General features: G+C 50.8%; 1 protein-coding gene across 4 annotated transcripts in view; it reads left to right on the forward strand.

The window, feature by feature from the left end:
* The first annotated feature begins 307 nt into the window (after positions 1-307).
* The window catches only part of LOC147017876 (cold-inducible RNA-binding protein B-like), an 82,375-nt gene continuing 55,392 nt past the window's right edge, over positions 308-27,290 (forward strand). The window contains exons 1-3 of one of the 4 annotated variants that reach the window (XM_085896945.1): positions 308-463; positions 19,119-19,255; positions 19,374-19,480. In XM_085896945.1, the coding sequence (XP_085753071.1) occupies positions 19,150-19,255; positions 19,374-19,480 (213 nt within the window). In that variant the 5' untranslated portion in view covers positions 308-463; positions 19,119-19,149. Of the gene's footprint in view, positions 469-578; positions 603-19,118; positions 19,256-19,373; positions 19,481-27,290 lie in introns of those variants that run through there. The other 3 variants (XM_085896942.1, XM_085896943.1, XM_085896944.1) reach the window with 3 other exon arrangements.

Consider the following 27,290-nt stretch of genomic DNA (forward strand, 5'->3'; position numbering starts at 1 on the left):
ATTTCTGGAAAAGTACATCGAAGGAAGTTCAATTAGAAGTTTGTAAAATTTGGACGGAGCTCAAGGGCAGCACTATGTGAGCTGTCAGATGCCACAAATAAAAAAATAAGACTTGCAGAATGGAAGCGAAGTGCCAAAAATAAAAACTTCCAAATAAAAAAAAAAAGAGACATTTTGTATACATCGTATTTCATCTCCATTCTTCGTTCTGACAGGATAATTGAAAATATCAATTGTAAATGCTCAAATTCCTCCTCATAAATCTGTCCGCAGTATTGTTGGGAAAAAAAATACGATTTTCGTTTTGTTACCACAGAACGAGGCAAATGAGCAACCACGTGACGAGGCGAATTCAGTGACGTTCTGAAAACACGTGACTCTCGGAACCAATTGAAGAGAGCTACGTGCACGTCATCACGCATCACGCATCACGATTCCTCGCGCATAACGACGTCTTGTCGAGGTGAGGTGCGTTTGGTGTAGAAATATTGTCCTCGATGGTAGAGTATGCTTCATAGATTTTGTTTAATCATTTAATGCTCCTTCACGGTTCGTTATGTCTGTGATTTCATTGATGTGTTGAGGCGGTTTCATTCGCTGAGGTACGTGTGGCGATTTGTGCGCTTTGTGGAGTTTTTTTTTTTCTCTCCCCTTCGCTCGCGCCATTTTCTTTTTCTTCACCGCCCCCCGCTCCCCCTTAAGTGCCCAGCAGAGGTTTTCACGTCGTGTTTGACTTTCTGGAACTACAGGGACTCGGTACTCGTCGAGTTGGCATTTATTTTTCAAATATATATATATATTTTATTTTTTCCTTGCACCACGAGGTATGATATATTTATTATTTTATTTATTATTTTGTTTTATTTTTTTTTTCCTTGTCCCCACGAGGTATGATATATTTATTATTATTTTAATTTATTTTATTTTTATTTTTTCCTTGAACCACGAGGTATGATTATATATATATATATATATATATTTTTTTTTTCCCCTTGTACCACGAGGTATGATTATATTTATTTATATATATATATATTTTTTTTTTCCCCCTTGTACCACGAGGTATGATTATTCATCATAGTCTTGAACTGTGTTCGCACAAAGGGAGAAAAATGCACCTTTAGGATCCGTTTTACCAGATGGTACAATCGCCATACCCTGGGGGGGGGGGGGATGTTGCCACGTGATGCTGCTGTTGAAGCATCGTTTTCCCATCAGATGTATCTTGCTTAATCTGCAGAACAAAAGTCCTGATAAAAGAGCATCTCAAGGGAATGTTACATCATTGATAATTTGGGAAAGAGGCAGAAGGGAAGACTCATGCAGGTTTATTGTTCCTGGAAATATTCGTTATTTTTTTTTGGGGGGGGGGGCAACGAACCACGTCATTGCTGTTCTTTTGGCGTTTGATACGATTGTTGGAACTTGCATATTTCATTAGCCTCTGCTTGTTTCGACGACGGTTACATCTGAAACGTGAGCTTTTTACTTTGCTTTCAATGGCGGCGAACATGTGCCAACTAACTTTCACTTGGTCAAAACCTATTGTTCCGATACTGGCCTTGACAAAGTCCAGTATTCCTCTAAAGGAGCTTTGCTTTTTCATGTGAGAATATTAAATAGCATCTAAAATTCATCTCACCGCTTTGGTGCTCATCGTGTACTTGATAAATAGATGGACCTTTGCTGAATCGAAGATCCAAAATGGATGCTCTAAAATTTTCAGATGCAAATTGGTAAGGTAGCCCTGTTGAGGCAAAACTGGAGCCAACCAACGTCCAGTAAATATAATTTTGTTTAATAAACGATTTATAAATAACGAGTGAGAGAGAGAGAGTTGATGATTGCGACCTCTGCGAGGGAGCCGGTTCGTGAAGAACTTGGGCAAAAGACACTGCAGCTCGGAGGACCATGCTCTGTGCAGAGCATTGGTGCTGCCTAAGCAGTCTCCTTGGCTATTGGGCACAATCCTGGACGGGTCGCCACTCCGACACAGTATACCAGCAAGCTGGCACTCATTTTGCCGACCTTGGAAGGATGACTGGTCGAGTTAACCCCACCTGGTATTAATTCAACAGCTGAGCGGGATTTGAACTTAGGACCTTAGGATCCAAACCCCGCAACCCTAACCGTTAAGCCAACACCAGGCATACTGCGAATCTCATGGGTGGAAACCCTCGCATTATTTCCTCATTATTTTATTAAACTCTATCTCTCTACAGTTCAATTCGAAACGGCATCATTTGAATCACAGATTAACGCTACAGCATTAATATAACAAAATATAATGTTACAAACACTCGTGAAGTATTAACAGAGAAATGTCATTCTGAAGTTGAGTACGGATTGAAAGTAAAAAATCATTGTATTAACGTATTTATGAAACCTCTCACCTACCTTAGGACATGCCCAGGGCCCCAAAACTAAGGGAGCAGTTCAGTGTTGGACGGACATTCCTGCTTTATAATATAGATACCAATACCGATGGTGTCTGTTACGCTTCCCTTCCTCTTGCTTTTGTACTGTTACGTCGTCATCCGCTCTATGTTCCAGCTTCTCCATGAGGTTTGACATTGTATATAACAACCAACCTTGGGTTTGGTTTGAACATTAATGTTGACCGATCACCAAGCTGTCGTGGAACCTTTGATTAAAATAGTATGGAGTGTTTATTTTATTTTTTTTAAATTATTTATTTATTTCTTCATTCATTCATTTGTCATTGTCTTGTAGGTTAGCTTACACAAAAATCATGTTTGTGATGACAAAAGTAGACATGATATATTTTAATGTGAATTGGATATTGAGAGACTTGTCTTGTGAATTAGGATGAGTAGCCATTTCATGAATCCATATTGGCTATCAAATTTTGTACTTGGTCCTCAGCATCATGAGCTGTTTGTTTCGATTAGACCTTATTTTATATATATTTTTATTTTATTTTTGAGAATCACTTTGTATGCAAAGCATTTATGCTGGAAAGGGCAATCAGATTACAGATCCTTGACAGTTATGTGTTTTTTTTTTTTTGTTTTTTTTTTTACAGGCATTCTAATTACCTCTGCCACCAAAGGTGGAGGAGGTTGTTTTCACCGCTTTATGTCTGTCTGTCTATTTGTGTACAGGATATCTCAAAAAATTGTGGACGGATCTGGATGAAATTTTGTGGACAGGTTCAGTGTGTGACAAGGACGAACTGATTAGATTTTGGTGAAGATCGGGATCCGGATCCAACTACTAGAATTTTTAAGTGATTCTTCACCATTGAGAGATGGGGTCAAAAACGATATACAGAGACATTACAGAAGTAAATGGACACCATGATTTTTAAAGAATTTATTTATTTAACATTTGATCCATTTTAATACATACACTAGTAATTTGTGGACTTGCCATTTACAGATTTCAATGCTTTCACTCTTTCAGAGACAAAATTAATGAGTTCCGAAATTTTCTCTTGTGGGATTTCTGCCCAGGCTTCATGCAAATTGGTTAGCAATTCTGCCTGTGATGTTGGTTTCCTGGACTTTTTTCCACAGAGCTCGATCCAATCTGGCCCAGAGGTGTTCAATGGGATTCACATCAGGAAACTGACTTGGCCAGGGAAGTCGCTTGATCCCATTTCTGTCCTGCCATTCTTTGGTCTTTTTTGGAGTATGGCATGGAGCTCCATCTTCCATTAACAGATTTTTTTTTGACCATCTGACCAGTGGAGAAGACTGGGAGAACTCCATCCTCAAGGATAGAAATGTGTATCGTGGAGTTGGTGTAGCGAACACACTCCACAAGCTCTGATCAACCAGTGCTCCAGATTGCTCCCCACAACATCACTGAAAGAACCACCGTGTTTGACATTTAGCTGCAACCGGTTCAAAGAGAACACTTGACTGGGAAGTCTCCAGACCCATATGCATCCACTGTCAGAAAATTGAGCAAATTGGGACTCGTCTGAAAAAATGGCAGTTTGCCAAAACTCCAATGGCCTGTTTGCCATCTCGTCAGCCCATTTCTTTCTCCTTTGAATGTTGGCTCGTCTAAGAAGAGGTTTTCTCCGAGCTGCTCTCCCATAGTAGCCCAGTTGATGAAGGTACTGCATGGCATTTCTTGAGCCAACTTAGACCTCCTCTGCAACATCTGCCTCTTTGCAATGTGTAGTTTTCTCAATGGACCGTTTGACAGCTCGAAGACACCTTTCTGAGGGCCCAGTTCGACCAGAATGGGAAGCTGTGGATTCCTTGCCTTCGCTGGTTAATTGCACAATCACCCGATTGACCGTAGAAAGCAGAATGCCAAGGTTCTGAGCTATGTCATGCTGGCTGACTCAACCTTCCAATTTGCCAACTATTTGTCCTCTGAAAATTGCAAAGGTCATGTGCTCCCTGTGTTTGAGGCATAGTTGATTGTCAATCACGACCCAGGAACTCGTTTCTGCAAGTAAATAGTTTAATATAAGGACAAATCGCTGAGTAAAGCTTGTACAGATGAAATAAATATATTTTATGTGTCTACTTACTTCTGTCGTGTGTACAGCACAATATCTCAAGTTGTGGATGGATTCGGATGAAACTTGGTAGACATGTTGGGTGTGTAACAAGGAAGAGTTTATTTGATTTTGGTGAAGATCTGTATCCGGATCCGTCTACTAGAGTTTTTAAAGTGATTCTTCACCATTGAGAGATCGGGCCAAAAACGACATCGTACGATATAGCATAATATTTCAAAAATGTATTGGGCCCGATATGTTCTCGTGGATCATGCATTACGTGGCGGAGGTGTGATGACCTTAATCAATCAGTTGATTCATTTTTTGATGAATTGATTTTCAGAGTTACAGATTTGGATGAAACAGTGGTGGTTTCGGTCTACTATGAGGCAATTGATTGAGAAATCAATTATTTTAATTACGCAATCAATTATTGCACACCACACACTCCAAATCCGTCTTCCTATGCTGCATGGTGAGCAAGTATCATTTTTAGATATTTACCTTGAAGTGCATTTGTACACATTCACCTCAGAAGTACACCGCTCCCTCCAAATTCCATCTTCATGTGCTGCATGGCGGCAATGTCGCATGCTGGAGGATTTTTTTTTTTTTTTGGCACGATGGCGGTGTACTTTGAATGTACTGCTACTTGTTTTGCATCTTTTTTATCCGAAGGGTGCACTCAATTTTGCTGCAGGAGCTGCGATGGAACTCCTGTACGCAGACGTACACAGATCAGTATGCTCGTATATCGTGCACAGAAACGGAAAGTGGCATTGAATGGAAGGCGGCAGTACAGCTCTCGGTGCCGTGGTTCGCTGGAATCAATGAAAACTCGGTATTGACATTCGGAAAATGATAGATTCAAAGAATGGTGGCAAGAGTCGTACACAAAAATATGGATTTTTTAAGTGCGGCAAACCGCCTCAATATTTGGGATGTCCTTCCTTCCATCTGTCCTTCAAAAATGAAGAACCTTTCTAACCCACCAAATTTAGTTTTAGTTTTTGTTGTGTTTAGTTGTTTTTATCCCCCGCCGCGTGGCGGAAGGGGGATATTGTTGTCACCCAGGTCGTCCATTTGGTCACGGAATTTAAAATTAAAATGGAATCGGAATTTAAAAGTTGAGAGAGACAGAATCGATTCCATTATAGTAGCCAGTAAACTTGGTCAATACGTCATTATGCCAACAAGATTTTCCAGCCATGAAATGAAAATGTTTATTACTGCTCTTGGGACTTACTGGCCTGAAATGCGGTCACATGAATAAATAATAATACCGTGACAAAATTATCGCACCTCGTCCGTCCGTCCGGGCGTCAACATTTATAGCTGTGAGTGCGATAACTCATAAACTGTTCACCACATCGATTTGAAATTTGGGTCACACATGTACCACCTGAAAAGGAAGAACCCTATTGATTTTGGCCGTGGCCGGATCCAAGATGGTCGACTGGGGCGGCAATCTTGAAAAAAATGTTTTTTGTAATAAATGGAAAACCGCTTATCTGATTTCAATTATTTTTGGTTACTACGTTCCTCACCCCTGGGGATCTTTTTCGAGATTATGACCAAATGGTGTCTTGTTTCCAGTTCACCTCCCTCATCTGGAATATGTATGACCTTTTTCATTCAATGGTGGGGGATTCCCCATCTCTGATGGTATATTTTTGTGTGTTATTGTTTAGTTTGCATCAGGGCAGTAAGGTAATCTCGCTTATTGAAGTAACCATCAGTCCCCCATGGGGATACTTTTTAAGCGGTGCAGCTACTTCACAACACTGCTTTTATCGGACGTGAGTGTGGGTTCCCCCTCCGGGATGTTTGACAACATAAATAAATAAAAAAGTAAGCAGGCGGGGATGATCAACTGGTGTTTTTTTTTTTTTTTTTTTTTTTTTATTATTTTTTTTTAATTCTGATTTTTTTTCTTCTTTTTCTTAATAATTTGGCTTGATACATATTGTAGAGATGCACTCACATTCTAATAGTGAAAACTGTACTTTATAGACGTACTCATTCTATTTGTACATATTGTCGTGGAGGTGGCCGGGTTCAAATCCCGCTCCTGTCAGCAGTCATCGAGCTGAGGTACGAATCCCATGACCTAAATTTGCGGTAGCCAGGCGGTAAACACCGACCTACCTCCTGGGACAGTCAAGCGGTCCTTATTCCTAGGAGGCGGACATGCTCATTGACATAGATTTCAGCTCGCGCTCGAAGGGTATGGCGTATGGCAACGCTGCTCTATGGGGGAAGACGACAGAGCCCAGTGAGGGCAGCAGCGGATGGAGTAGGAGTACTCAAATGGAATGGAAGGACAGCACGAGGGGGTTTGATCCATGAACCCCACTACTAATGCAAGAAATGCAGTTTCTTTAGAAGGGAATACATTGAATGAAACGTATTTATAAGGAAAATAATGAAGATTACAAGAACAATAATACACCAAATTTAATAAATAAGTCATGATTGAGGCCTCGCATACACAGACAAAGAGTGACAAACAAAAATATAACCCCCTTTTTCTTTAAATAAACTTTTAATCAGCCTAGCCAAAGGCTGGCCCTCATCGATTTGATGTTTGGGAACTTCGTCCAGCACTTGAAAGCAAAATGGAAGGATGGAGCCTCCATCATCCACGTGCACACGCAGGCAGAATCGCGCCTCCCGGGTAGTAGCTTTCCAAACTCTACCTGTGCAAATCTGGCCAGCCCCCCCCCCGCAATCGGCTCGAGATGTGAACTCCACCCTTCTCTCTCTCTCTCTCTCCCTCTCTCCAAAGCCCCGTTCGCCAAGCACACGCACCCTCTCCCTCTCTCCCTCTCTCCCTCTCCCTCTCTCCAAAGCCCCGTTCGCCAAGCACACGCACCCTCTCCCTCTCTCCCTCTCTCCAAAGCCCCGTTCGCCAAGCACACGCACCCTCTCCCTCTCTCCAAAGCCCCGTTCGCCAAGCACAAGCACCCTCTCCCTCTCTCCCTCTCTCCAAAGCCCCGTTCGCCAAGCACACGCACCCTCTCCCTCTCTCCCTCTCTCCAAAGCCCCGTTCGCCAAGCACACGCACCCTCTCCCTCTCTCCAAAGCCCCGTTCGCCAAGCACACGCATCCTCTCCCTCTCTCCCTCTCTCCAAAGCCCCGTTCGCCAAGCATACGCACCCTCTCCCTCTCTCCCTCTCTCCAAAGCCCCGTTCGCCAAGCACACGCACCCTCTCCCTCTCTCCAAAGCCCCGTTCGCCAAGCACACACACCCTCTCCCTCTCTCCCTCTCTCCAAAGCCCCGTTCGCCAAGCACACTCACCCTCACCCTCACCACTCACCCTCACCCTCACTCTCACGCTCACCACTCACCCTCACCCTCACCCTCCCCTCTCCCCTCTCCCCCTCTCCCCCTCTCCCCCTCTCCCCCTCTCCCCTCTCCCCTCTCTCCCCTCTCCCCTCTCCCCCTCTCCCCCTCTCCCTCTCTCTCCCCTCTCCCCTCTCCCCCTCTCCCCCTCTCCCCTCTCCCCCTCTCCCCCTCTCCCCCTCTCCCCTCTCCCCCTCTCCCCCTCCCCCCTCCCCCCTCTCCCCTCTCCCCCTCTCCCCCTCTCCCCCTCTCCCCCTCTCCCCCTCTCCCCCTCTCCCCCTCTCCCCCCTCCCCCCTCCCCCTCCCCCCTCCCCCCTCCCCCCTCCCCCTCTCCCCCTCTCCCCCTCTCCCCCTCTCCCCCTCTCCCCTCTCCCCTCTCCCCTCTCCCCCTCTCCCCCTCTCCCCCTCTCCCCCTCCCCCTCTCCCCCTCTCCCCCTCTCCCCCTCTCCCCCTCTCCCCCTCTCCCCCTCTCCCCCTCTCCCCCTCTCCCCTCTCCCCCTCTCCCCTCTCCCCCTCTCCCCCTCTCCCCCTCTCCCCCTCTCCCCTCTCCCCCTCTCCCCCTCTCCCCCTCTCCCCCTCTCCCCCTCTCCCCCTCTCCCCCTCTCCCCCTCTCCCCCTCTCCCCCTCTCCCCCTCTCCCCCTCTCCCCCTCTCCCCCTCTCCCCCTCTCCCCCTCTCCCCCTCTCCCCCTCTCCCCCTCTCCCCCTCTCCCCCTCTCCCCCTCTCCCCCTCTCCCCCTCTCCCCCTCTCCCCCTCTCCCCTCTCCCCCTCTCCCCCTCTCCCCCTCTCCCCCTCTCCCCTCTCCCCTCTCCCCCTCTCCCCCTCTCCCCCTCTCCCCCTCTCCCCCTCTCCCCCTCTCCCCCTCTCCCCTCTCTCTCCTCTCCCCCTCTCCCCCTCTCCCCCTCTCCCCCTCTCCCCCTCTCCCCCTCTCCCCCTCTCCCCCTCTCCCCCTCTCCCCCTCTCCCCCTCTCCCCCTCTCCCCCCTCTCCCCCTCTCCCCTCTCCCCCTCTCCCCCCTCTCCCCCTCTCCCCTCTCCCCCTCTCCCCCTCTCCCTCTCTCCCTCTCCCCCTCTCCGCTAAGCACACGCACCCTCACCCTCTCTCTCCTCTCTCCCTAGCCCCGCTCGCCAAGCACACGCACCCTCACCCTCTCTCCCTCTCTCCCTAGCCCCGCTCGCCAAGCACACGCACCCTCACCCTCACCCTCACCCTCTCCCTCTCACCCTCACCCTCACCCTCACCTCACCCTCACCCTCACCCTCACCCTCTCCCTCTCCCTCACCCTCACCCTCACCTCTCCCCTCACCCTCACCCTCTCTCCCTCTCCCCCACCCTCACCCTCTCCCCTCTCCCCACCCTCACCCTCTCCCCTCTCCCCCACCCTCACCCTCTCCCCTCTCCCCCACCCTCTCCCCCCTCTCCCTCTCCCCTCTCCCCCTCTCCCCCTCTCCCCTCTCCCCCCTCCCCCTCTCCCCCTCTCCCCCTCTCCCCTCTCCCCTCTCCCCCTCTCCCCTCTCCCCCTCTCCCCCTCTCCCCCTCTCCCCCTCTCCCCCTCTCCCCTCTCCCCCTCTCCCCCTCTCCCCCTCCCCCTCTCCCTCTCCCCCTCTCCCCTCTCCCCTCTCCCCCTCTCCCCCTCTCCCCTCTCCCCTCTCCCCCTCTCCCCTCTCCCCCTCTCCCCCTCTCCCCTCTCCCCCTCTCCCCCTCTCCCCCTCTCCCCCTCTCCCCCTCTCCCCTCTCCCCCTCTCCCCCTCTCCCCCTCTCCCCCTCTCCCCCTCTCCCCTCTCCCCTCTCCCCCTCTCCCCTCTCCCCTCTCCCCTCTCCCCCTCTCCCCCTCTCCCCTCTCCCCCTCTCCCCCTCTCCCCTCTCCCCTCTCCCCCTCTCCCCTCTCCCCTCTCCCCCTCTCCCCCTCTCCCCCTCTCCCCTCTCCCCTCTCCCCTCTCCCCCTCTCCCCCTCTCCCCTCTCCCTCCCCTCTCCCCCTCTCCCCCTCTCCCCTCTCCCCTCTCCCCCTCTCCCCCTCACCCTCTCTCCCTCTCTCCCTAGCCCCGCTCGCCAAGCACACGCACCCTCACCCTCTCTCCCTCTCTCCCTAGCCCCGCTCGCCAAGCACACGCACCCTCACCCTCTCTCCCTCTCTCCCTAGCCCCGCTCGCCAAGCACACGCACCCTCACCCTCTCTCCCTCTCTCCCTAGCCCCGCTCGCCAAGCACACGCACCCTCACCCTCACCCTCACCCTCACCCTCACCCTCACCCTCCGCCTCACCCTCACCCTCACCCTCACCCTCACCCTCTCCCCTCTCCCCCACCCTCACCCTCACCCCTCTCCCCCACCCTCACCCTCTCCCCTCTCCCCCACCCTCACCCTCTCCCTCTCCCCCACCCTCACCCTCTCCCCTCTCCCCCACCCTCACCCTCTCCCCTCTCCCCCACCCTCTCCCCCACCCTCTCCCCCACTCTCCCCTCTCACCCTCTCACCCTCTCCCCCTCTCACCCTCTCACCCTCTCCCTCTCCCCCTCTCCCCCTCTCCCCCTCTCCCCCACCCTCACCCTCTCCCCCACCCTCACCCTCTCCCCCACCCTCACCCTCTCCCCCACCCTCACCCTCTCCCCCACCCTCACCCTCTCCCCCACCCTCACCCTCTCCCCCACCCTCACCCTCTCCCCCACCCTCACCCTCTCCCCCACCCTCACCCTCTCCCCCACCCTCACCCTCTCCCCCACCCTCACCCTCTCCCCCACCCTCACCCTCTCCCCCACCCTCACCCTCTCCCCCACCCTCACCCTCTCCCCCACCCTCACCCTCTCCCCCACCCTCACCCTCTCCCCCACCCTCACCCTCTCCCCCACCCTCACCCTCTCCCCCACCCTCACCCTCTCACCCTCTCACCCTCACCCTCTCACCCTCACCCTCTCACCCTCACCCTCTCACCCTCACCCTCTCACCCTCACCCTCTCACCCTCACCCTCACCCTCTCCCTCACCCTCTCCCTCACCCTCTCCCTCACCCTCTCCCTCACCCTCTCCCTCACCCTCTCCCTCACCCTCTCCCTCACCCTCTCCCTCACCCTCTCCCTCACCCTCTCCCTCACCCTCTCCCTCACCCTCTCCCTCACCCTCTCCCTCACCCTCTCCCTCACCCTCACCCTCTCCCTCACCCTCACCCTCACCCTCTCCCTCACCCTCACCCTCACCCTCACCCTCTCCCTCACCCTCTCCCTCACCCTCTCCCTCACCCTCTCCCTCACCCTCTCCCTCACCCTCTCCCTCACCCTCTCCCTCACCCTCTCCCTCACCCTCTCCCTCACCCTCTCCCTCACCCTCTCCCTCACCCTCTCCCTCACCCTCTCCCTCACCCTCTCCCTCACCCTCTCCCTCACCCTCCCCCTCTCCCCTCTCCCCCTCTCCCCTCTCCCCTCTCCCCTCTCCCCTCTCCCCCTCTCCCCTCTCCCTCTCCCCTCTCCCCTCTCCCCCTCTCCCCCTCTCCCCTCTCCCCCTCTCCCCTCTCTCCCTAGCCCCGCTCGCCAAGCACACGCACCCTCACCCTCACACGCACCCTCACCCTCACACGCACCCTCACCTCACCCTCACACACACCTCACCCTCACCTCACCCTCACCCTCTCTCCCTCTCTCCCTAGCCCCGCTCGCCAAGCACCCTCACCCTCACCCTCTCTCCCTCTCTCCCTAGCCCCGCTCGCCAAGCACCCTCACCCTCACCCTCTCTCCCTAGCCCCGCTCGCCAAGCACACGCACCCTCACCCTCACCCTCTCTCCCTATCCCCGCTCGCCAAGCACACGCACCCTCACCCTCGCTCTCTCCCTCTCTCCCTAGCCCCGCTCGCCAAGCACACGCACCCTCACCCTCTCTCCCTCTCTCCCTCTCTCCCTCTCTCCCTCTCTCCCTCTCCCCCTCTCCCCCTCTCCCCTCTCCTCTCCTCCTCTCCCCTCACCCTCTCTCCCTCTCTCCCTAGCCCCGCTCGCCAAGCACACGCACCCTCACCCTCTCTCCCTCTCTCCCTAGCCCCGCTCGCCAAGCACACGCACCCTAACCCTCTCTCCCTCTCTCCCTAGCCCCGCTCGCCAAGCACACGCACCCTCACCCTCTCTCCCTCTCTCCCTAGCCCCGCTCGCCAAGCACACGCACCCTCACCCTCTCTCCCTCTCTCCCTAGCCCCGCTCGCCAAGCACACGCACCCTCACCCTCTCTCCCTCTCTCCCTAGCCCCGCTCCCCAAGCACACGCACCCTCACCCTCTCCCTCTCTCCCTCTCTCCCTAGCCCCGCTCGCCAAGCACACGCACCCTCACCCACACGCTCACCCTCACCCTCACCCTCACCCTCACCCTCACCCTCACCCTCACCCTCACCCTCACCCTCACCCTCACCCTCACCCTCTCCCCTTTCCCCCTCTCCCCCACCCTCACCCTCTCCCCTCTCCCCACCCTCTCCCCCTCTCCCCCTCTCCCCCTCTCCCCTCTCCCCCTCTCCCCTCTCCCCTCTCCCCTCTCCCCCTCTCCCCCTCTCCCACTCCCACCCTCTCACCCTCTCACCCTCTCACCCTCTCACCCTCTCACCCTCTCCCCCTCTCCCCCTCTCCCCCTCTCCCCCACCCTCTCCCCCCCTCTCCCACCCTCTCACCCTCTCACCCTCTCCCCCTCTCACCCTCTCACCCTCTCCCCCTCTCCCCCTCTCCCCCTCTCACCCTCTCCCACCCTCTCCCACCCTCTCACCCTCTCCCACCCTCTCACCCTCTCCCACCCTCTCATCCTCTCCCACCCTCTCACCCTCTCCCACCCTCTCACCCTCTCCCACCCTCTCACCCTCTCCCACCCTCTCACCCTCTCCCACCCTCTCACCCTCTCACCCTCTCACCCTCTCCCCCTCTCCCCTCTCCCCCTCTCCCCTCTCCCCTCTCCCCTCTCCCCCCCTCTCACCCTCTCCCCCCTCTCACCCTCTCCCCCCTCTCACCCTCTCACCCTCTCACCCTCTCACCCTCTCACCCTCTCACCCTCTCACCCTCTCCCCCACCCTCACCCTCACCCTCTCCCCACCCTCACCCTCTCCCCCACCCTCACCCTCTCCCCCTCTCCCCCACCCTCACCCTCTCCCCCACCCTCACCCTCTCCCCCTCTCCCCCACCCTCACCCTCTCCCCCTCTCCCCCACCCTCACCCTCTCCCCCTCTCCCCCACCCTCACCCTCTCCCCTCACCCTCACCCTCACCCTCCCTCTCCCCTCTCCCCTCTCCCCTCTCCCCCTCTCCCCCTCTCCCCTCTCCCCTCTCCCCTCTCCCCCTCTCCCCCTCTCCCCCTCTCCCCCTCTCCCCCTCTCCCCTCTCACCCTCTCACCCTCTCACCCTCTCACCCTCTCACCCTCTCCCTCACCCTCACCCTCTCCCTCACCCTCTCCCTCACCCTCTCCCTCTCCCTCTCCCTCACCCTCTCCCTCACCCTCTCCCTCACCCTCTCCCTCACCCTCTCCCTCACCCTCTCCCTCACCCTCTCCCTCACCCTCTCCCTCACCCTCTCCCTCTCCCTCTCCCTCTCCCTCACCCTCACCCTCTCCCTCACCCTCTCCCTCACCCTCTCCCTCACCCTCTCCCTCACCCTCTCCCTCACCCTCTCCCTCACCCTCTCCCTCACCCTCTCCCTCACCCTCACCCTCACCCTCACCCTCACCCTCACCCTCACCCTCACCCTCACCCTCTCCCCCACCCTCACCCTCACCCTCTCCCCCACCCTCACCCTCACCCTCTCCCCCACCCTCACCCTCTCCCCCTCTCCCCCACCCTCACCCTCTCCCCCTCACCCTCACCCTCCCTCTCCTCTCCCCCTCTCCCCCTCTCCCCCTCTCCCCCTCTCCCCCTCTCACCCTCTCACCCTCTCACCCTCTCACCCTCTCACCCTCTCACCCTCTCACCCTCTCACCCTCTCACCCTCTCACCCTCTCCCTCTCCCTCCCCTCACCCTCACCCTCCCCTCACCCTCCCCTCACCCTCACCCTCCCCCTCACCCTCCCCCTCACCCTCCCCCTCACCCTCCCCTCACCCTCCCCTCACCCTCCCCTCACCCTCCCCCTCACCCTCCCCTCACCCTCCCCCTCACCCTCCCCTCACCCTCCCCCTCACCCTCCCCTCACCTCCCCCCTCACCCTCCCCCTCACCCTCCCCCTCACCCTCCCCTCACCCTCCCCCTCACCCTCCCCTCACCCTCACCCTCACCCTCACCCTCACCCTCACCCTCACCCTCACCCTCACCCTCACCCTCACCCTCACCCTCACCCTCACCCTCACCCTCACCCTCACCCTCACCCTCCCCCTAGCCCCGCTCGCCAAGCACACGCACCCTCACCCTCACCCTCACCCTAACCCTCACCCTCACCCTCACCCTCACCCTCACCCTCACCCTCACCCTCACCCTCACCCTCTCTCCCTAGCCCCGCTCGCCAAGCACCCTCACCCTCACCCTCTCTCCCTCTCTCCCTAGCCCCGCTCGCCAAGCACACGCACCCTCACCCTCACCCTCTCTCCCTCTCTCCCTAGCCCCGCTCGCCAAGCACACGCACCCTCACCCTCACCCTCTCTCCCTCTCTCCCTAGCCCCGCTCGCCAAGCACACGCACCCTCACCCTCACCCTCTCACCCTCTCTACCTCTCTCCCTAGCCCCGCTCGCCAAGCACACGCACCCTCACCCTCACCCTCTCTCCCTCTCTCCCTAGCCCCGCTCGCCAAGCACACGCACCCTCACCCTCACCCTCTCACCCTCTCTACCTCTCTCCCTAGCCCCGCTCGCCAAGCACACGCACCCTCACCCTCACCCCTCTCTCCCTAGCCCCGCTCGCCAAGCACACGCACCCTCACCCTCACTCCCTCTCTCCCTAGCCCCGCTCGCCAAGCACCCTCACCCTCACCCTCTCTCCCTCTCTCCCTAGCCCCGCTCGCCAAGCACACGCACCCTCACCCTCACCCTCTCTCCCTCTCTCCCTCTCTCCCTAGCCCCGCTCGCCAAGCACACGCACCCTCACCCTCACCCTCTCTCCCTCTCTCCCTCTCCCTAGCCCCGCTCGCCAAGCACACGCACCCTCACCCTCACCCTCTCTCCCTCTCTCCCTCTCTCCCTAGCCCCGCTCGCCAAGCACACGCACTCACCCTCACCCTCTCTCCCTCTCTCCCTCTCTCCCTAGCCCCGCTCGCCAAGCACACGCACCCTCACCCTCACCCTCTCTCCCTCTCTCCCTCTCTCCCTAGCCCCGCTCGCCAAGCACACGCACCCTCACCCTCTGCCCCTTCGCCTCCAAACCCGGAAAGGCGGGGCTTCTGTTTCAGAGACTCAGCCCCGAGCTTACGGCTTGGCTTGGAATATATAAACATAGGGAAAATCACAGAAGGTTATCACATACAGGGGAACTTATTTTTACTCCCTAAGCTAATTGACACCGCACCACCCTCATGTGGTGACTCGTATAATAACACTTGATCTAACAGATTCCCTGGCTTGTATACATCGAGGTGCTTCTATCCATCCATGGACCATGCTACACCATACAAACCTATCTGTACTGTCAAATTGGTTCTTCTACCCCATTATCATATTTTATAGGCAGGGGTTCACATAACTGGTACGCAGGTGCTCGTGTGGTTTAAAAAAAAAAAAACATATTTAAAAGATGCTCAGAAAGCTCAAAAGGGTATGAGCAAAACAGTTTTTTATGGAAGGTTTTCTCAGCGAGTGTAGGTAAGATTCTTCTGTGATGATTCTGATGTACTGTGCTGTGATTTCAAAATTTAAATGTGCAAAATTAAATTTATAAAATACGACATTTTCGTTAAATTATAACCTTTAAGATAAAAAAATACATGCAAGGAGAATGTATGAGCGAAGAGGTTCAAGAGCGTCCGTAACAAAAAAGAGTGGCTTATGAGTGTCTCATTTGGAGCGTATGTTCTGAGAGAATGTGCTCAGAGAGCAAGATACATAAAAAGCTGAGAGGTGCTTAACCCTCGAGAGCCCACAAAATGTTCTGGGTGAACAAAAAAATAACCCCTGGGGCTCAAGAGGGTTAAAAACTTGGAGTGGTGCTTGGTAAAGCAGATGAGCGTGCTCGAACTTGACAAATTTTTCTGTGAGTACCAAACCATTTCTGCTGGTACTCATTGGAGAACCTAATCAAAAAATAATTGTGAACACCTGTTTGATGGCCTACTCATTTTTATGTCATCTCTTCGAGCATGACTTAATAATATTGGTGTTGAGAGGAGAGGTGACGATCCGTCCGTCCGTCTGTCCGCAATGAAGTTGAAGCGGGAGATCTGGTCATTGGTGATCATGATAGAGGTCGATCAGACGTACACGATGGTATGACTTTCAAGGTTACGAGGCCTTTGAAGTTGCGAAAATGACGATTTTCAAATTCTATCTCCGCCATTTCTCAAGCGATCTTGAATTTGATTGTGGCAGATGAACCTATGGGACAATATCTAAATTTTTATCGGGCCGGATTTTCGATATTCGTTTTCGTTTTCATGTCAAGTGACTTCAAAGTTGGCAAAATGCGAAAATGATGATTTTCAAAATCTATCTCCTGCATTTCTCAAGCAATCTTGAATTTGATTGTGGCATATAAATCTATGGGGCAATATCTAAGTTTGGTCGGGCCGGATTTTCGATATTCTCTTTCGTTTTCGCGTCACGTGACTTCAAAGTTTGCAAAAGCTGCCCTACCTTCAGGAGGCTATATATTGTTGCGAATTCGTGCCCGCCGGCGTGCGAACGGCCACGTAACTCGAATCGCGGCACGTCGCCCACTGGACGGACAATTCAGTCGTGACCCTCTCGGAACAATGCCGGGAGGCAGTCACGGGTGGGGGTTTAACCTCACCACGATCTTGCCAATTGCCCACCCGCGCAGGATAGGGTTGCTCGCCATATTCGATCTACCAAAGTACCTGCGCGAATGGTCGACTGGGCGATCCCACCACGCCACAGGCCGACTCCAGACACGAACCTCTTAAGCGGTCCGTTCCGTGCTACAGTGATAACCGAGCGGTGTTATCATCGGCCTTGACGGTTCCGATTAATTACCGGGATGTTGCACCCACTACGAACCCCTTACGTGACGCAAGATGGAGGGTCAATAAAAAAGGAAAAGAGACGAAGCAGAGCGGGAACAGTTCAACAAGCAAGCATTTTATGCACACGCACACGCACACGCACACGCACACGCACACCCATACCCATACAGTCAAAAATGCACATATAACAGTTAAAACAGTCATGCAACAAATCCATATGCAGAGCTACGACTGACACACGGCAACACTTACGCAGTTCTACTTCACAGACGGCACCAACACACACATTTATACAAAAAGCAAAGGAAGGAAAAGAATGAAAGAAGTCGCGACTTCCCTTTTGTGGCTGGTCAGTCCCTCTCCCACGACCGTCAGCGTGGTCGCGCCTGGCCCCGACCTCTCTCGCAGCCGGCGAACCCTCTCCGGCACTCCCCGTCCGGACGCGCAGGTCCACCTCACAACTGGCGCTGCCGCGTCTCCTGTCCGTGCCTTCGTGACAGGGCCGCTCGCCAAGGCGCGGGCGCAGGACCTCTTCCCTTAGACCAACTCTCGACAAAAACCAACCAACCGAAGACCAACCCTCGAAAAAAACCGATCCTGACAAGGTCCGTCCTGTCCGCCTTTTGTAGCGCGGGGCTCCGCCCTTCGTTCCGCCCTGTTTTCGGCTACTCCTTCCTTCAAGAAGGTTCCCAAAAAGGGGCGTGCGCTCTCGTTCCCCCCTCTCCCCGCGCCGTGCGGGGGGGGTGAGGAAAGTCAGTCTTGGCTCGGGGCCAGGGAATTATTCCCCCAAAAAAGAGGCCCCCACCTTTTCTCACCTTTGACCCCTGGCTCGGATCGCACCTCCCACACCGAGCGCGGAGAACCCAAACGGGAGAAACAGGCGGGGAAACCCGCGCATCCTCGCAGTTCCCTCCTTGGCACCTTTGTTTGCCGTTCGGAAGCAGACGTAGTGGCAAAGATGTGGTAGCGTAGATGGTGGAGGTGGCGTGGTTGTAGTGTGGTTGGCGCTGTGATGGGGATGGCGTGGTTGTTGAGATGCTGTTTGTTTGAAATAAAAGATAGAACAAAAATGCCTAACTGGAGGATCGCAGCCCGAATGGTCACATAAATTCCCTCTATACAACGGGTTTGGGCTAACTACACATCTACCTCTGGAGATATCTCACCTGAGGGCCCTTTATGGTGTCATGCGAATTTCCACAGCCGTAACAATATTTTCTCGCAGAGATGACCGTCACTCCCGCACGGGGGTAATTTTTAAAGATGTACTTACATTCTAATTGAGGAACTGTTGAAAAAAAAGAAAACATGGATGCAGCTTATGTTGACACATGATGTACAAATGCACAAACAGATCCAAATCCAATATCCTCTCCTTTTTATGAGGGTACCAATACTGTACTTCTCTATATTTAGTTTTTAATTTAGTCCAATTTTTATCTTTTAATATGAGTGCTTCATGGTGGACAAATGCCATTGCTGACTTGAAGGTGTTTTCAATAAATTGAACTTTATTTGTTTGTTGTGTATGATATTTATTAACTATTTTGGAAGTAGCAGAGTAGCCATCCTACAGGCGATCGTATTCCAAGCATGCAACATGTTTTTCTGATGCATACCTTTATTTGTGCGGTGTATAGGCAACTGACAGCTCTGTGTTGGCAAAAAAAAAATCCTGGATTCTGTGAATGAAGCAAAAACATGTCTATTGCTAAGAATTCAAATCGCCTCACTGCACTGGAAAACGTGGGTATAGGAATACTGTGTTGTAAATGTTGGGGATTCGTAATACCTTCCCCCACCTGGAGGCGGCACTACACGATACACATTTACAAAGAGAATTTGCCCCCCTGCTCCCCCAAGACCACCGGCAAAGATAAAAGCACGCCTATGCATTAATTGGGGTCATCATGATGCTATGTAGCAAGTCTGGATGTAATCAGCCCAGAACTGTAGGGGGGGTAGTGTGGCAAACACCTGTCTGTGAATTATAGGAGGATACTTTCTGTGAAGGATACTTTTCCGATTCAAAATCGTTTTCCTTTTTTATTTTTGTTTTTTTCAGTACGAAGGGAAATGTTTATTGCTTTGATTTCTGTTAATCATCAAATGCAAATTCCAAAATCTCAATTATTATCCTTCCTGATAGAATGTTGAACATTTTGTTGAGGGATATTGTCCTCGCCCTATCTAAGCCCATCCCTCTTTATACCTTTCCCCTGCAGTACATTGAAAGGAAGTAAAAGCACACAAGTCATGGAGGTAGAGAATGTTGGCAAGCTGTTTGTTGGTGGACTAAACTTTGACACAACTGAGGATGTTCTGGATTCTATCTTTTGCAAATATGGACCACTCTTGGAAGGTACTCTTTGTTTGACCTTGTGGTTTGTGGAGGCTATTTGAGGAACTTCACAGCATTTTGACTTTTTTATTTTGTGAGACTTACATGTTGCTTTTCATGTTCCAACTTGTTCACCCAGTACTGCTGATGAAAGATAGGGAGACACACAGGTCAAGAGGGTTTGCCTTTGTCACATTTGAAAATCCAGACGATGCCAAAGATGCAGAAAAGGATTTGAATGGCAAGGTTGGTGAATTCTTTCTGCAGCTTTTTGCCCTCCCCTATTTCATACAATTCTGTGGTCTTAGCTATTAAAAGTATACATGTTTTAATTTCCAGGCATTCGCAAGGATTTCTCATTGCATTTCTATCTGTAGATTGTTGATGTAATGGCTCTTGCATTGGCCTTTGCTCTTCTCCCCTGAGCTCTTGGACTTTTAGCTCCCCCACTCTGGGCTGACTGAAGAAAAATCTGGCTGCTCGGGTATATGGAAGTTTGAATAGCTGCTGGTAAAACGGCCGCTCGGGTTCAAATGGTTAATCGGCTGTTTTAACATTAGGCCTATAAAAAAAAAGTTGTTTCCAGTAACCTGACCTTCCCCGTGTGTGTGTGTGTGTGTGTGTGTGTGTGTGTGTGTGTGTGTGTTTTCTTTTATTATTATTTTTGCGAGGGTTGACTTCCAAGTGACCATTTTATGTCCACTGTACATGGCATTACTCTGCCATTGTTGACTGCTGTGGTCTTAACAGAGAAAATCAGTGGCTGTTTATTTCAGTTCAGGGGTCAGTTTTTATCGACATTTTAAAAACGTTGCACAACCCACCGAGTACATACACATCGATGGTGTCTTATTCAAAGTCGGAAAATGGACCCTGGATAGACATTCCTGACCTTGGCCGAAGTCAGGGCTGCCATGCAGACATCTGGTGTTCATTTTATTCACTTAAAGTGCCGATGTGGTCACCAAGACACTCAAGATGTCAAACCCATGAGGTCTGCATTTAACATACTTATGTCTGGTGAAAAAGGCTACCAACAAAAAAAACTCAAAGGTATTTTGTGAATGTGAAGATAAAGAAGAAGCTTATTGTGAACATGGGTCTAAAATTGAAAACAAAGTGTAAATGAATATTTTAAAATACAGAGCTAAATGTCTCAAATTATTTTAAACCAGTTTTGTTACAAAGTTTAAAAAAAAAAAAAAATTCCAGGATCTAATCATCTGTTTGTTTCGTGTGTGCCTTTTTAATAGACTATACTGTTGGGGGAGCGGCCTGTTTATACCCTGCACAGTATACATATTTTATTTTATACCACCTGTCACTTTGCCTGGAGGAGGAGGGGGCAGGGAGAGGATTAGGGGTATATAACATATAGTGGGGGGAGGGGGTGGATAACAATTTCTATGATGCTGGATTATGCGGATTGAATTTAAAGTGCATTACTTGGAGTGGGTTAAAGTTTCTTATTTTGAAGAGTATATAATATACTTCATGGATGGCCCCAAAGGATTTTTGTCAACTGGAACAGGTCTAATATCTGAATATACAAGATTTTCAGGGATAATGTGAGATTGGTATTCTTCAATTCCTTCATATGTCCTGTTGAGCCATGTTAATGATATGCTATCTTTATCACTGCTGAGGCCAGCTTCAATGTTTATCGGAAACTTTGCAGAGATACTAAATTAGTGTCATTTAATCATCTGACTTGTGGACACAATCCTGTTTTACCCCCAATTTTGTATCTCACAACGGACATGTTAAAGTTCATGATTCTGTATCTTTTAAACTATCATCACACATACTGGATGGAAAGATGGTGAATCTGAAATATTGTACTGCTTCCATTTAAACTTGTCCAAAAAAAAAATAAATAAAATCACAACCAACCTACCCCATTCATTGAGCAGCATGGAATTGGAAACCCAACTTCCTGTTTTTTGGGGCCTCAATTTGCATTGCAAGACACTGTTGTGCTTTCACCCAAATGCAGGTCTTGTCAGCATTGACTGTACATGATGGCTTCCAGTGACCCTGCCAAACGCACAGGTGACCTGTTTGGGGAGGCAAGTTAAACTTAGCCAGGGTGCTGGCACAGTTTTATGGAAACTACCGATCTTTTAATATCTAAACACTGATTTTTTTTTTTTTCCTCCAACCCCACTCTGTCCCCCTCCCTCCACCTCCCATGCTCAGACAGCAGGGTTTCTCCCTGCATTTAACAAGCATTCCAATTCCCCATCCCATGATCTTTATCTCCGTTTGTCAAAGTTGGGAATTTGGAGTGTGGGGGGGGGGGGGTTATTGGAGGGAAGCAACCATCCCCCCCCCATGCACTCGAGTCTTCTCCTCTCCCCGCCGCCCCCGCGCGCTCGAACCTCTCCCCGCCGCCCCCGCGCGCTCGAGCCTCTCCCCGCCGCCCCCGCGCGCTCGAGCCTCTCCCCGCCGCCCCCGCGCGCTCGAGCCTCTCCCCGCCGCCCCCGCGCGCACGAGCCCCTCCCCGCCGCCCCCGCGCGCTCGAGCCTCTCCCCGCCGCCCCCGCGCGCTCGAGCCTCTCCCCGCCGCCCCCGAGCCTCTCCCCGCCGCGCTCGAGCCTCTCCCCGCCGCGCTCGAGCCTCTCCCCGCCGCGCTCGAGCCTTCTCCCCGCCGCGCTCGAGCCTTCTCCCCGCCGCGCTCGAGCCTTCTCCCCGCCGCGCTCGAGCCTTCTCCCCGCCGCGCTCGAGCCTTCTCCCCGCCGCGCTCGAGCCTTCTCCCCGCCGGCGCTCGAGCCTTCTCCCCGCCGCGCTCGAGCCTTCTCCCCGCCGCGCTCGAGCCTTCTCCCCGCCGCGCTCGAGCCTTCTCCCCGCCGCGCTCGAGCCTTCTCCCCGCCGCGCTCGAGCCTTCTCCCCGCCGCGCTCGAGCCTTCTCCCCGCCGCGCTCGAGCCTTCCACCTTCCACCTTTCCCCCCACCCCGCCCGGGCCCACGCTCGATCCTTCCACCTCCCCCCCCCCAAAAGAACTCAATTTCTCACTGCCCTTCTACTGATCTTGCATCTCCAGACCACCAAGAATACCACTGGCTGCGTCTTCCCCTTCACTCCCGCCTCCTGTTCATCAATGTTTTGTGCTGTTCTCACAGTGACTACTACATCTTTGTAGCACAGCATGGACAAACGTTGAAATGCTTATCCCAAATCTCTCTTCCTCATATGTTGCGATTTCAACGGTCATCATGCAAAATCGGTGGATTTAGTACCTCTCTCCAGCCACGGCACTTAAGCAAAGGACTGTGACTCCATGGAACTGATTCAATCTCTAAACTTTCCAATCCACATTTCTCCCAATGGCAAGTCTTCCTTTCTGGACTTGGTGATGACTAACTTTCCCACAAATGTCAACTGCTCTTCATCTGATCATATGCTTGAGAAAGTCAACATCTCTGGTTATTTTCAGAGCTCCCTCAATGCTGGTGAGTTTGGCATTTCACTCATGCAGAAAAGTAGGGACTGCAAACGGCCATCTCTTCAGGACTGGTCTCCCTCACATATCTGCTGCTCCTGATATCAACTCATCCCAGGAATTCTTCCACACAAACCTTTGCTCTCATGCACAAATTCATCCCATCTTGTCTTCAATTGTCCTACCCTTCATAAATCCTGTGGTGAGACACTTTCTTGGAAATGACTTGCTTTCTCTTCAAAGGCAATCTCAGTGCACTCCAAAAAGTCTGCAACAAGTGTGTCCACTTTCAGGAGAGCCAGAAAACTTCTGTCCAACCTCAAAAATGAACTTTCAAACTTGTCTTCCTCCACTAAAACCTGATGGCACCTTAAGTCTTTCTCTGCTGTATGTGTCCTTCCACCCCTTCCCTCGCTTCAAATGGCACCATAGCCAACTCCATGTGTGCGAAGGCTGAATGCCTCAATTCTGGGTTTGCTTCCAAATCTCATATCCTCAACCTCGGCACCCAATCTTCCCTGTAGTATCCAACTGCTCCTAGACTGTGTCTTTTCATTTGAGAAGGTGGAAAAGTTTCTGGCAACCCTCGACTCTGCAACTGGACTGGACGGCATCAGCTCACCTGTCCTTAAAAACCCGCTGTGATGCTCTTTCACATAATCTCTGCCCTTTTCACTCAATAATTTGCTCTCAGACATCTTCCATCTTTTTTTGGAAATCTGTGAACATCACTGCATCACCGAAAAAAAGGTCAAAAAACCGATCAGCTCAATTCCAATCAGCAAAGTCATGGAATCGATCATCACAGTTGAGATTCAATATTTCCTTTTCTTTAACAACTTCATCTCAGATCACCAATTTGTTTTTGGAGCAGGTCATGCCACTTTGGACATGCTGCTTCTACTCGCCCAACAATGAATGAAGGCCCACCATGTCAGATGTGAGTTCAGGGCAGTCTCTGGACATATATCATGCTTTTGATAGTCTGGCATCCTGCCTTACACTCTGCCGATGGCATCAGAGGCCGACTCCACACTCCTTACTGACTTCCTCTACTCTTGTAGCCAACGTGCGACACTCAACGGAATCCTTTCTTCATCTCTCCCTGTCAAGGCCAGAGTGCCCCAAGCAGTGTTCTCATCCCAGTCCTATTCCTGATCTTCATAAGTGATCTCTGTGACTGGAAAATTCTTTTTATCCATTTGCTGATGACTCCACCCTCTGCCTGGAGACAAGCAGGTTGCAGCTTCTTCCCTCTCTTCAGACCTTGAAAATCACAAGCTGGTCAAACACTTCGAATATGCCTTCAAATCCTGACAAATCTCTGTCCGAAAGGACCATCTGGAAAACCCTCCCATCTAGTCGTGGTGCAAAATATTGGCACCCTTGAACTTTTTTTTCAAAGAACTCACAATTTTCTCAAAAAATAAGTTGAAATTGACAAAAGTATTTGGTGTCCACAATTCTTTATTTCACTGTTAATATTACAGAACCTTTGTTTTTGATTCATTACTTAATATATTCTTTTAAATCAGAAATATAAATAAATTGCATTGACAAAATTTTTGACACCCAAGACTTGATATTTGGTAGCACATCCTTTGGACAAAAGAACTGCAGTCAAGCACATCTTCAAGCCATGAATGAGCTTTCCTACACCTCTCTACTGGCAATTTGTCTCACTCTTCTTGTGCAAACTGCTCCAGTTCTCCCAGATTTGAAGGGTGCCTTCTCCCAACTGCTGTTTTCAGATCTCCCCACAGGTGTTCAATGAGATTTAGATCTGGACTCATTGCTCTCCACTTCAGAACAGTCCAGCGTTTTGTCTTGAGCCATTCCTGGGTGCTTTTTGAGGTGTTCGGGGTCATTGTCCTGCAAGACCCATGACCTTCGACAAAGACTCAGCTTTCTGACATTGGGTTGAACATTGCGCTCAACATTGTCTTAGTCATCTCCTGATTTAATGATGCCATGCACACATTCAAGGCACCCAGAGGCAGCACAGCAACCCCAAAACATTACTGAACCTCCTCCATGTTTGACTGCAGGGAAGGTATTCTTTTCTTTGAAGGTTTCATTTTGTTATCTGTAAACAGAGATGATATGCTTTACAAAAAGCTCTAATTTGGTCTCATCTGTCCACAGGACATTCTCCCAAAGGATTTTGGCTTGTTCAGGTGTGTTTTGGGAAACTCCAATCAGGCTTTCGATTATGTCTCTCTCAGCAGTGGGGTCCTTCTGGGTCTCCTAACATAGAACCCCCTTTCATTGAGTTGGAGACAGATGGTGTGAGTTGAAACTCTCGTACCTTGTGTCGGAAGGTCAGCTTGAATGTGTTTGGCAGTTGATTGAGGTGTTTTTTCCACTATTCGAACAATCTTCGATCAAGTTTTCTCTTGCGGCCATGTCCAGGGAAGTTGGCTACAGTGCCATGAACCTTAAACTTCCTGATGGCAGTGCGTACGGTGGACACAGGAACATCAGTGTGTCTGGAGATGGATTTTGTAGCCTTGAGATTGTCCCTACTTGGCTGCAATCTTGTGTCTGATGACCTCAGACAATTATTTGTTTTGTCTTTAATTTCTCCATGCTTATTGTGATACACACAGTAACACAAAACAGCATAATGACTCCTTTTCTCTCTCCAAACTGGTTGAAAGTGATTTTTATACTGCACGCACCTGCAACTGACCACAGGTGAGTTCAATTCCAGAGTAAAGGAAAATCATCTGCTTGAAATCTAATTATTTCTAACATCTTATAAAATGTGCCAATAATATTGTCCAGGCCATTTTAGGGTTTTTGTGTGAAATAAGTTGATTTAGTAATTTTTTTCCAGCTTTTTTTGGCATTGACAAAATGCTGATCAAGTTTTCTTGATTTTTCTCGTTAGAGATGACCTAATAAAACCAGTCTCTATGTCCGTACGTATGTACGTTAGGGTGGTCCAAAAAAGTCAAAAAAATAATGTTGATCCACAAGCTTAAAATTATTCTAATATGATCCAATACCGCGCATAATTTTTTTTTAGCTTGATCGGAGGTGATTTAGAGGTCGCTCCATATGACAAAGTTGGAAAAATCGTCTGATACGGTCAAAAAAATTTTAGCCTGATCTTGATGAAACTTGGTATGTAGGTAGGGGTCGATGAGTGATGCACGACGGTCTGACTTTCTGATTGAAGGTCAATGTCAAGGTCACCGATGCTGTAAACTTGTGAAATCATCCATTGTCAAAATATCATCCGCCATTTATGACTCAGAAATGCTGAGAAAACAAACGCCGTTTGATTTCTGAGGTCCAGTTTCTATTCTTTTGAAGACACATTGATCATAAATGTTCCAAATCAACCATTTTAGGTCATCTCGGTAGAGATGACCTAATAAAGCCGGACCAAATGTCCGTCCGTACGTCCGTCAACAATTTTTCTTTCCGATCTTGAAACTTAGTATGTGTATAGAGGTCGATGAGTGTTGCACAACGATATAACTTTTGTCCGGGTTCAAGGTCAGGGACGAGGTCACGTAAGTCATAAAAATCGCCATTTTCAAAACCTATCTAGTCTGCCATTCTACAAGATATTCGGCAACTGTTTATTGATTATGATGGTAAAAAAATATTATCTTGTATCGAACCGGACAGATTTTTGAATTTCCTTCCCGTTTGATCGTCACGTGATCTGGAAGATGGCCAAAAACGCCGATGCGATTCGCAAAGGAAGGAAGGAGAAATGAAATATAAATATAAAACATTTTTAGCCTTTTATATTTATACATTTTCCGCCGAAGGTGCAAAAGTTTCAAAACCCGAAATGTAAACGTCGGCATTTATTTTCAAAATATAATTTCGTACGTGCGTGCCAAAATGCCGGGTCATCTTTAACCAAACTGCGCAGTAGTCCGGTCATGGCGTCTGAGCAGTGGCCAGTGTGGTTCAGATTGACTGTGGTTTCTGGGGCGAAGGTGATTGTTAAGAAGTATGTCGGCGGTATAAATTCGAGTGACTGTATTGGTGATTTAATCGCGCAACATCTTGACAACGAATATTCTGGCCGAACGATTGCATCAATTCAGTGCATCAGCAGGGATAATTCGCAGGCTCCTCTCGATCGTGCCGATATCTAACATGATCACCGGCGGACATAGGGCTGCAGGCTGTGGGGCAAGGCCACGGATCCCGGATGAGGGGGTAAGTGATAAATTATGCTTCGGGCTTTCTGATTAATATATCAATGAGTACATTCCATAATTAATGAATCTGGCATACAAAATGTTTTTTCATACCTGACATGTTATATTACTTTGTGCAGTGTCACAAAACTTCTGTGGAATGAATAATTAATGAATTTGCTAGCTCTCACGATTTTTCAAACCTCTATCTCCATAAATACTTGACCAATTTTCATTCTGAAAGTTGCATTATAATGAGTGAAGAATAATCTACAGGATTATCATAATCTCCGAGAGCTCAGCCTATTTTTTTCGTTTTTTTTTTTTTTTTTTTTTTTTTTTTTTTTTTTTTTTTTTACAACCGCAAGTGAAATGTCTCCAGAGAGTGGACGGACCGGAAAACCACGCATTGCACTTACTGGTGATTCTGATGTTAATCCGGGTAC

This window comes from Eptatretus burgeri, chromosome 10 (assembly GCF_056783735.1).
Source record: "Eptatretus burgeri isolate ZD-2024b chromosome 10, Ebu_testis_v1, whole genome shotgun sequence".
NCBI lineage: Eukaryota > Metazoa > Chordata > Myxini > Myxiniformes > Myxinidae > Eptatretus > Eptatretus burgeri.